This window comes from Thunnus thynnus, chromosome 8, assembly GCF_963924715.1.
Source record: "Thunnus thynnus chromosome 8, fThuThy2.1, whole genome shotgun sequence".
NCBI classification, from domain to species: Eukaryota; Metazoa; Chordata; class Actinopteri; order Scombriformes; family Scombridae; genus Thunnus; species Thunnus thynnus.
The window spans coordinates 855,947-867,938 of record NC_089524.1 but is presented as its reverse complement, the minus strand read 5'-3'; the positions used below and the strand labels follow the sequence as shown (position 1 = coordinate 867,938).

General features: G+C 44.2%; 1 protein-coding gene across 1 annotated transcript in view; it reads left to right on the top strand.

Moving 5' to 3' along the window:
- The first annotated feature begins 4,096 nt into the window (after positions 1-4,096).
- Positions 4,097-11,992, top strand: part of grin3bb (glutamate receptor, ionotropic, N-methyl-D-aspartate 3Bb) — a 77,973-nt gene continuing 70,077 nt past the window's right edge. The window contains exon 1 of the mRNA XM_067595988.1: positions 4,097-4,956. Within this exon, the coding sequence (XP_067452089.1) occupies positions 4,504-4,956 (453 nt within the window). The 5' untranslated portion in view covers positions 4,097-4,503. The remainder of the gene's footprint in view (positions 4,957-11,992) is intronic.

The window sequence follows — 11,992 nt, the reverse complement described above, 5'->3', positions numbered from 1 at the left end:
GTAATGGAGTATGTTTACATGGCTGTACTGGTTTTTGTGGGTAATGTCGGCAGGTTTTGACCAGGAAGAAGAATATGTGGAATAAAATCTCTGATTCTTTAATATAAAATTAACAAACGTCCATCACGAGTCTGACGATGTTACAGGAGTGAAATAATGAATCTGTTGTTCCGTCCTCAACCTCCATCTGTCCACACTGCCTTTTAACAGTCGTTGTGTCCTTGAAGGCGACACGGTGATCAAAGAGTCACCACACACGCGCGCACACACACACACACACACACACACACACACACACACACACACACACAGAGTTTAAATAAGGGACAAAGTCTCCTGAAGGTTTCATTGATCAGAGTCTCTTCTCTTCTCGGCTGCTTTCAGGTCAGTTTGGATGATTTTATTTCTCTAATTAATGTTGATTATTGTTGTTCTACTTTTTCACAACCAGATTTGGTTTATATGGGAATATTTACTGTGTGTGTGTATCTGTGTTTGTGTGTGTGTGTGTGTGTGTGTGTGTGTGTGTGTGTGTGCGTGTGTGTGTGTGTGTGTTATGTAACGTGGCCCAGCTTTCAGCTGTGATGTGCTGAGGATGACGAATCAAAACCTCACGGAATAAAAACGAGCTCCATCCTCCAAAAACCTCTGCAACACTTCACTGATGTTCCTGTAATATTCGTATGATACTCCTGTAGTATTCCTGTAGTATTCCAGTAGTATTCCTGTAGTATTCTTGTAGTATTCCAGTAGTATTCCTGTAGTATTCCTTTAGTATTCCTGTAGTATTCCTGTAGTATTCCAGTAGTATTCCTGTAGTATTCCTGTAGTATTCCTTTAGTTTTCCTGTAGTATTCTTGTAGTATTCCAGTAGTATTCCTGTAGTATTCCTGTAGTATTCCAGTAGTATTCCAGTAGTATTCCTGTAGTATTCTTGTAGTATTCCAGTAGTATTCCTGTAGTATTCCTTTAGTATTCCTGTAGTTTTCCAGTAGTATTCCAGTAGTATTCCTGTAGTATTCCAGTAGTATTCCAGTAGTATTCCTGTAGTATTCTTGTAGTATTCCAGTAGTATTCCTGTAGTATTCCTTTAGTATTCCTGTAGTTTTCCAGTAGTATTCCAGTAGTATTCCTGTAGTATTCCTGTAGTATTCCTGTAGTTTTCCAGTAGTATTCCTGTAGTATTCCAGTAGTATTCCTGTAGTACTCCTTTAGTATTCCTGTAGTTTTCCAGTAGTATTCCTGTAGTATTCCAGTAGTATTCCTGTAGTTTTCCAGTAGTATTCCTGTAGTATTCCAGTAGTATTCCTGTAGTTTTCCAGTAGTATTCCTGTAGTATTCCAGTAGTATTCCTGTAGTTTTCCAGTAGTATTTCTGTAGTATTCCAGTAGTATTCCTGTCGTTTTCCAGTGGTATTCCTGTAGTTTTCCAGTAGTATTCCAGTAGTATTCCTGTCGTTTTCCAGTAGTATTCCTGTAATTTTCCAGTAGTATTCCAGTAGTATTCCAGTAGTATTCCTGTAGTATTCCTGTCGTTTTCCAGTAGTATTCCTGTAGTTTTCCAGTAGTATTCCTGTAGTTTTCCAGTAGTATTCCTGTAGTATCCCTGTATTATTCCATTAGTATTCCTGTAGTTTTCCAGTAGTTTTCCAGTAGTATTCCTGTAGTTTTCCAGTAGTATTCCTGTAGTATTCCTGAGTGATTGATAAACAGTGATTGATAAACAGTGATTGATAAACCGAGTGATTGATAAACATTGATTGATAAACAGTGATTGATAAACCGAGTGATTGATAAACATTGATTGATAAACAGTGATTGATAAACCGAGTGATTGATAAACATTGATTGATAAACAGTGATTGATAAACAGAGTGATCGATAAACAATGATTGATAAACCGAGTGATTGATAAACATTGATTGATAAACAGTGATTGATAAACGGAGTGATTGATAAACATTGATTGATAAACAGTGATTGATAAATAGTGATTGATAAACAGAGTGATCGATAAACTGATTGATAAACAGTGATTGATAAACCGAGTGATTGATAAACATTGATTGATAAACAGTGATTGATAAACCGAGTGATTGATAAATAGTGATTGATGAACGGTGTGATTGATAAACAGTGATTGATAAACGGAGTGATTGATAAACGGAGTGATTGATAAACAGTGATTGATAAACCGAGTGATTGATAAACGGAGTGATTGATAAACGGAGTGATTGATAAACAGTGATTGATAAACGGAGTGATTGATAAACGGAGTGATTGATAAACGGAGTGATTGATAAACAGGGTGATTGATAAATAGTGATTGATAAACGGAGTGATTGATAAACGGAGTGATTGATAAACAGAGTGATTGATAAACGGAGTGATTGATAAACGGAGTGATTGATAAACAGGGTGATTGATAAATAGTGATTGATAAACAGAGTGATTGATAAACAGAGTGATTGATAAACAGGGTGATCGATAAATAGTGATTGATAAACGGAGTGATTGATAAACGGAGTGATTGATAAACAGGGTGATTGATAAATAGTGATTGATAAACGGAGTGATTGATAAACGGAGTGATTGATAAACAGAGTGATTGATAAACAGAGTGATTGATAAATAGTGATTGATAAATGGAGTGATTGATAAACGGAGTGATTGATAAACATTGATTGATAAACAGAGTGATTGATAAATAGTGATTGATAAACGGAGTGATTGATAAACGGATTGATTGATAAACAGTGATTGATAAACAGAGTGATTGATAAATAGTGATTGATAAATGGAGTGATTGATAAACGGAGTGATTGATAAACATTGATTGATAAACAGAGTGATTGATAAATAGTGATTGATAAACGGATTGATTGATAAACGGAGTGATTGATAAACAGAGTGATTGATAAATAGTGATTGATAAACGGATTGATTGATAAACGGAGTGATTGATCAGGCTCTCTTCATGATTTTGACCTTCAGGATAAAAACTTTTCTGATCTTTAAAGAAAGAAAACAAATTGAACAGAAATCAGTTTAAACACTGAATCAGCAGTTTTCACAGATCAATAATCTGTCAGAATAACAGGAACCTTCAGCCAATCAGAGCAGAGTATCAATCACACACTGATTGATTATTGATACAGAAATCAGAACATATTATCTGATAAACATTTTATATTTTAACATGATGAAGACATGATGAAGAATGTTTTCCAGAACTTTCAGCTTCCTGTTGTGTTCTTCCTCAGCAGTTGTCATGGAGATGGTCCATGACTGCTGAGGAAGACCATGAGAGACAGATGAAAGCTCTGGAAGATCTGTCAGGTTTTAGAAAGGTTCTCCACAACACTGATGATGGTTCCACAGAGAACCGTCACGGTTCTGTCTGGAGAACATCAGCCTCAGTAAAGTTTGTTTGTTTTTTTGGTGAACGTTGTTAGAACGTTTAACACAGAACTCAAAGGGTTCTTTAGAGGTTTCACAGTTTGTTCCTCCTCCTCTGCACCTCCTCATCACTTTGACCTTCACTTGTTGTACTCCGTTATTTTCTCCTGCTCGTCTCCTCGTTTCACGGATGACACCTCCCCGCCTGTCTCCTCCTCTGCACCTCCTCATCACTTTGACCTTCACCTTTTTTGTTTACTTCTTCCCCACCTCCTCCTCCTCTTCTGTCTGTGAAACCTCCTCCTCACCTCCTCATTTTAATCTCCTCTTTCTGTTCATCTTCATGCCATTTTTCTCCCCTTTAGCACCTCCTCTCCTCTCCTCTTGTACACTCCCTTCACTTTGTCCTCCTCCCTAACTCCTCCTTCACCTCTTCTTTCAATCTTTCCCTTTGCCTCCTCTTTTCCTGTCAGGATCCCCTCTCCTCTGCACCTCCTCTCAGTCTTAGCAGCAGGAGGAGAATATGAGGAGGAGCAGAGGAGCAACAGCTCTCTCCTCTCAGCAGCAGCAGGAGGAGTGTCTCGGTGTTTCAGTGGAGCAGGAGGAGCAGCAGCCTCCTCTCAGCAGCAGGAGGAGCAGGAGTGCCCGCAGCAGCAGCCTCTTGGTGTTCCAGCAGCACGAGGAGAGGCAGAGAGGGAGCAGAGGAGCAACAGCTCGCTCCTCTCAGCAGCAGGAGGAGCAGGAGTGCCAGCAGCAGCAGCGTGTCAGTGTTCCAGCAGCCGGAGGAGGAGCAGCAGGAGTGTCTAAGTGTTTCAGTGGAGCAGGAGGCGCAGGAGTGTCTCAGTGTTTCAGCGGAGCAGGAGGAGAATTGGAGGAGCAGGAGTTTCAGCAGGAAAGAGGAGCAGCTCTCTCTTTTCAGCAGCAGGAAGGAGGAGCAGGAGTGTCTCAGTGTTTGAGTGGAGCCGGAGGAGCAGCAGCCTCCTCTCAGCAGGAGGAGGAGCAGGAAGGAGGAGCAGGAGTGCCAGCAGCAGCAGCAGCGGGTTGGTGTTCCAGCGGCACGAGGAGAGTCGGAGGAGCGGCAGAGCGATGCTGAGAGCGCGGCAGGATGAATTTCACCTCCTCCTCCTCCTCGTCCCGGACACTTGGAACCTTCCTCCTCCTGCAGCTCCTCCTCGTGCAGCCGTGCCTCCTCCACCCGCAGCCGTGCCACCTCCTGGCTCAGATCGGACACTCGGTGCGCGTCGGTGCGCTCCTGCCGGCGCAGCGGGCGGCTCGCGTGCAGGTTCAGGCGGCGCTGAGCCGCGCGGCGGCGGCGCTGAGCCGGGACAACTTCCTGCCCTACAACCTGAGCCTGGAGCTCGTGCCCCGGCAGCCGGCCGCCGCGGACCCGGAGTCGCTGTTCCGGTGCTTGTGTCAGGGCGTGGTGGTGCAGGGAGTCACCGCCGTGCTCGCCTTCCCGCAGAGCCGCGAGGAGCTGCTACAGGTGGACTTCATGGCCTCGTTCCTGGAGATCCCGTTCATCAGCGTCATTGAGCACGAGGAGCCGCTGGACACACAGGTAGGAGCGTTCACCGGCCATGTCCCCGGGGCTGCACGCGCGCTCCGGGGAAACATGTGGCTCCGGAGCAGCCCGGTCTGTCGCGGTCTGTCCTGGTCCGTCCCGGTCTGTGTCGGTCTGTGGCAGGTTTGTGGTTTTTGTGATCCGGTTTGACCTTGACCTGTCTGAGGCGGGTTTTGGTTAAAAACATGAAGCGCGTGCGGCGGCTCAGTAACAGCTGATACGAGGAAACAGCTGCGTGTTTGTTTATATGTTTATCTGTTTGTTTGTTTTCTAAAGTTTAGAATAAACAATCTCAGCTGCTCAGTTCATGTTTTAATATTTGTTGCTTTTGACACAACACACACACACTCACACACATATACACACTCATACACACACACACACACACATATACACACTCATACACACACACACACACACACACACTCATACACACACACTCACTCACACACACTCACACATACACACACACTCACTCACACACACTCACACACACTCACTCACACACACACATACACACACACACACACACACACACACACACACACACACACACACACACACACTCACTCACACACACTCACACACACTCTCACACACACACATATACACACTCATACACACACACACACACACACTCATACACACACACTCACTCACACATACTCACACACACACATACACACACACACACTCACTCTCACACACACACACACACACAGAAGTCAACAATGAGGTCACAGTCAGATGAAAAGCTTTTATCTCCAGATGTTTTGATTTCTGATCAGTTTCAGGATGAATCTGATCAGAATCATTAAAACTCATCAGTTTGGGGATATGAGGTGTGGAGCTGGACTTTTCCTTCAGTGAGTCACTAGAAACTCTTTTAATTGTTTTTATTTCCTGTTTCAGCTGCTGAATGAAACATTAGTGATGTGTGTCTGTCTGTCAAACATGTGACATGAAAACTGTCGTAATGTTTTCATGTTGGAACTTTTGATTGTTGGAACTTTGTGTTTTCTGGGTTTTTCTGTATATTTCAGATGAGATGTGAATATAATATGATGTGAATATTATTTCCGGCTGCGTTGTGGATGTTTGATGTTTCTGTTCATTCACTTCATCTCTACTCGTCATAAACACTGATTTATTTCTAAAAAAACACTTTGACCTTCAACACCTTAAAATCTTCCTCCTCCCCTTCCTCTTCCTCCTTTTTCGTTTGTCCCTCAGTGACCCAGAAAAGTGCGATCACTTCCTGCTGGAGGGTTTCAGAGTAAAAGGATTTTCACCTCCACGCTGCCGCGGCTGAAAACAATCCGGTTAAAGCTGCCGTCTGATTTCAGGGGTTTCCTCCTTTTATAACCACGAGATTCACGCTGCAAGAAAATATTATTCTACTGTAATCCAGGATTCACACAGTTTACACAGGAAGCTGGACGGAGACGGACAGGAGGAGGTAGAGGAGGAGAGGAGGAGGCAGAGGAGGAGAGGAGGAGGTAGAGAAGGACAGGAGGGGGTAGAGGAGGAGAGGAGGAGGTAGAGAAGGACAGGAGGGGGTAGAGGAGGAGAGGAGGAGGTAGAGGAGGAGGTAGAGAAGGAGAGGAGGAGGTAGAGAAGGAGAGGAGGAGGTAGAGGAGGAGAGGAGGAGGCAGAGAAGGAGAGGAGGAGGCAGAGAAGGAGAGGAGGAGGTAGAGAAGGAGAGGAGGAGGCAGAGAAGGAGAGGAGGAGGTAGAGAAGGAGAGGAGGAGGTAGAGGAGGAGGTAGAGAAGGAGAGGAGGAGGTAGAGAAGGAGAGGAGGAGGTAGAGGAGGAGGTAGAGAAGGAGAGGAGGAGGCAGAGAAGGAGAGGAGGAGGTAGAGAAGGAGAGGAGGAGGTAGAGGAGGAGAGGAGGAGGTAGAGGAGGAGGTAGAGAAGGAGAGGAGGAGGTAGAGGAGGAGAGGAGGAGGCAGAGAAGGAGAGGAGGAGGTAGAGAAGGAGAGGAGGAGGTAGAGGAGGAGAGGAGGAGGCAGAGAAGGAGAGGAGGAGGTAGAGGAGGAGAGGAGGAGGTAGACATGGGTAACATGGGTTGGTGCTGCTCTGCAGGGAACATGGATACACGTCTGCACAGCTGTTTGTTTGTTTGTTTGTTTGTTGTTTGGTTGTTTGTGAGCGGTCGGTGAGCCCGACATGTATGATGAAGGCGAAGGACTGAATGATGACGTGTGTTTTGGGACAAACTGACCCTCTTATAGTCTTCAGAGACAAACAAATGGTCACCGATTGGTCAAATCATACAAACTTATGGATTACAGCCAATGGCAAACAGCCATGAGGTTTATATTACATCACATACATGTAAAACTAAACCAACCAGCTGCTGGTTTACTCAGCGGAAGAGCTTCTGTCTCTGTGGGGAAACAGGCTGGAGAGAAGATGCACAACAACGGTTATTATCTACTATCCTGGTGAGGCAGCTGGATTCACAAGATCACATCAGAATCCATCTTGTCAGGTTTCTCGTTACGTGTTTGTGTCCATTACCAGTGATTCCAACCAATCAGCGACCTTGAACTACCGGCAGCTACAGACGTTGTTTAGGTATGATGACGGCGAGAAGCGATGATAGAGAGTTAGAGAGAGAGAGAGACAGTTTCTGAGTCTTCTCAGGTGTTTTAAACCATCAGGTTAGAGTAACACGAGGACGAACTCCGACTCTTAACGAGCCGTTGCTCTGAGTACCTGCAGACAGCAGAACCTGTAACCCGGATGTAGAACTGTTATTTATGAGTCTCAGACCGTTCTGAGTCTTAATCATTGCAACTGAAACACTGCACTGCCATGTTGTCGTGGAATTGCTGCTAAACACTGGACACAAACACAGAAATAAAAGCACAGACACTGGTTGATCTGAAGATTAATGGACTTATTATTATTGATCAATAAGGAGGCAGAACTCTGTCTCACCGTACAAAGACAAACTGAGCTTCTTATAATGGTCAAATCATACAAACGTATGGATTATAGCCGATGGCAAACAGCCATGAGGTTTATATTTACATGCCCATGTATGTTAGATAAGAGCCCTGACCTGTCTGTGACCTTCGACCCTTTAACCTGTCCTGTTAACTCAGGATGTTACTTTATCTGAGACGAAGCCAGAACAGAGAGAAAGGAGTCGGTCTCCTGAAACTCATTCCTTCTCTCAAGGACATTCTCACATTAACAGAACAAATGATCATCCTTCCACAACTCTGCACATTCAAATGATGAGCAAATCCTTTGACCTTTCATGACCTTTACAAGGTTTTGAACAGTATATTAAACGTGATATCAGGTCATGTAAAACATGCATACACAGCCGTCTGTCTAACTCTGACCATAACACTGATCACCTGATCTCCACATACGAGGCAGCAAACCTCTGATTAAATCTATCAATGCATGAACAGATGACCACAACGATCAATATAAGTTCCATCACAGAGGAGGTGAAGGACTGTATGAACAGAGAGAAGCAGGCCTTTCAGACCAACGATCAGTTGAACCGGAGTTTCAGAGAGACGATGGAGGAAAAACCTCCAGACTCTGAGACTCGATGAAAACAACCAGCAGATTGTAGATCAGACGTGTCAAAACTCATTTTCACCACATCAGCATCATCGTTGCCCTCAAAGGGACAGATGTAACTTTTCAATGTAACTAAATGTAATGTAAAATAAATGTAACTACTCCTTAATGTTAAATAACTCTGAATGTATTACTTATTCAAGTTACAAATATTATATATATATATATTTATATAGATGTAAAACCTTGCTCAGGTTATGAAACCTACGTGACTCCATCAATCAACCATCAAACTATCCAAGAGAAGAAAGAAAAATAACATCAAACACAAGTTATGACGTTAACTTTGTTCAAAACTTTTTAGTCGTAGTTGAGAGAAGCAGAATATTTTTATCATCCTTCGCTCTGTGTTTGTTGGATCGTTCTCTGAGACCACCGACGCCTCAGAACACAGAACACAAACATGTTTTCTTCTTCACGTCTTTCTTGAAACTTCCTTCCGTCTGCATCAGTTTTTCTCTTTCTGGACATTTTGGGGTCATTATTTATATTTCTCAATTCCACTTGTTGGGAAAATCGCATTGATGAGGATTCATCACCGTCTAGCGGCGGGAAACCGTCACTTCCTGGGTAACATAATCGGCATGCATTGTGGGAAATGTAGTTTTCGGTCGATGCCGCTTTTGACTTTTTTTTTTTTACAATCAGACATTTTTCTCTCGTGGGCCACATAAAATGACGTGGCGGGCCACATTTGGCCCGCGGGCCTTCAGTTTGACACACATGTTGTAGATGAACTGAATGTTTTTATAAGCAGTTTGAGTTGTGATTTCTCCGCTGAATGTGATTCGCTGTTAGATGCTAGTCTCTGCTATAGAGACTGAACCTGAATCCATCAACAAAGTCCTTCATAAAATAACTCCTGTCAACCAGACGGCAGGTCCAGATGGTCTCTCTGCTTCTCTGTTAAGAACATATGAGATGAACTGACGTCTGCCTGGTGCCTCGTTTTCCAGAAGTCCTTCAATTCTCACACTGAACCAACACAATTATCACACCTGCCCTAAGAACCGTCCACAGGAGAATAATGACTTTAGACCCATCTAACCTCTGCTGTGATGAAGTGTGTGGAGAAGCTCATGGTGAGCAGCTGGATCCTCCCAGTTCACAACAGCAGAGAGCAACTGATGATGCAGACAACAGTAAAGTGCACTTAGTGACTAAACTTTAACAGCCTGCAGCCTCACATCTGACCAGCAGGTCAGGAACCCTGTCTGGACCCCTGAGCATCTGCACCGGCGCCCCCCCCCCCCCAGCCATGCGTTAGTTCCCCGGTCCTGTTCACCATGTACACCCGTTAATGCACAAGCAGCACCACTAACAATTACATGGTGAAGTTTTGACGCATCAGATACAGCCGTAAACAAACATGAGATTCAGAACTTTGTCCAGCGGTGCAACAAACATTTCTTCAACATTAGGAAAACAGAGGAGATGGTGTTTGACCCCAAATCCATTGGAGATCATTGACCAGTGGTTATCCATGACCAGAACATAGTGGAGGTCGACTCTTACAGGTACCTGGACCGACACCTGGACACCAGACTGTTCAGGTAGAAGAGGTCTGCTGCAGTACGGCGTCTCAGCCTGGTTCAAGCCCCGATCAGCGGCTAACACAGAGAGCATCATGGGAGTCGGGCAGCATCACACGCTCCAGGCTGTCTTTAATTTCAGACCCCCCCCCCCCCGTGTCCTCCAGCCCGAGTAGCGGCTTCTTCCCTCAGGCGGGCGCTCCAGAGTCCCCCGGCGGCGGCTCGGCCTCCGTCCCCCCCCGTCCATCAAAACCCTGCTCATCTAGCCAGAGATGAAGCCTGTAACACTGCTTTCAGTTCACATGTTCACACGTTCACATGTTCACACGTTCACATGTTCACGTGTTCACTTCATGACGGCTCTGTGTTGATGAGGCTGCTTTACTCTCACTGCACATATTATGATATTATCTACATCATTATAACGACTGCAGGTGTGTTTTAGATGAGCAGCGTGCAGGTTGTTGGTCGATGTCAGTCTGTCTGTCCAAGACACATTTCCTTCTTATCTTAGAGAAGGAAGGAGAGAAGGAGGTAGAGGAGGAGAGGAGGAGGTAGAGAAGGAGAGGAGGAGGTAGAGAAGGAGAGAAGGAGGTGGAGAAGGAGAGGAGGAGGTAGAGAAGGAGAGGAGGAGGTAGAGAAGGAGAGAAGGAGGTGGAGAAGGAGAGGAGGAGGTAGAGAAGGAGAGGAGGAGGTAGAGAAGGAAAGAAGGAATCAGTCGGAGGTGTTTCAGGCGTCTGCTGTGACATCAGAAGCTACTTTACCAAATTAAAGTATTGAACTGTAAATCAGCTGCTTGACAAAAAACCTGCCGTCTAATGAAGACATTAACACACACACACACTCACACACACACACATTCACACACACACACTCACACACACACACTCACACACACACACACACACTGTTTTAGACTTATGTCTAAAATATAACTATTATTATCATTATTATATTGTGTATATTGTTTCTCTGTTGAACATTTAAAGACGAGATGTAAATACAGACATTCATCATGTTCATCATGTGACTCATATATTAATATTAGTCGTATTAGAAATATTTGTGTAAAGAATGAAAACAGCTGAGAGAGAAGTTGTAACGCCGCCTGTTTTCACATAATGAGAAAATGTATCTGTACATAAAATCAGTAAAATGTTGTTTTTCCTCTCAAATATCTGATCTGTCTGTTATAAACATCTGTGTGTCTGTTCAGTCATCAGAGAAACATATGAGTGTTTGCATATGAATATAATCAGAGAGAGAAAACACAGAAACTCTGTCTGAGCGAGTAAAACCAGGCGTCTGCTGCGTCTTTCAGATCACCTGATGGATTTAACATTTACTGAAGGACTGTACTTAGTTACTTTCCACCACCGCCTACAACAAAGATCTGTATCAGTTAATGGTCGATGTCTCCTGTGGTGTTCCTCAAGGCTCCGTCCTAGGTCCTCCTTTTATTTTCATTATATCTGCTTTAACTGATAATCTTCAGTCTTTTAAGTCGTCTGGATGATGTTAAACCCTGGACGGTGAAAACTTTTCTTCAGCTAAATGAAAATAAAATAGAAGTTCTTGTTGTTTGTGCTGAAAATGTCCCGACTGGTACGATCAGTTCTCTGGAGTCTCTGTCCTCATATCTCAGTTCACCAGCCATCTCCAAGACAGTACGTCCATATACGACTAAACATTGTGTCATCAAACGTTATCTCTGCCTTGATGATGTTCACAGTAATGAAGCTACATTTCTATGTGTCTCTGCAGTGGGAGGGAGGAGGTCGGGGTGGATGGGGGGGGCTACAAGATGCAGGACTCTGACAGCAGAGACCAGGTTCACATCCTGAGTCCTGTGTGTGTTCAGGTTGGTGAAAGATGCTGCTGTGGCTTAAATGT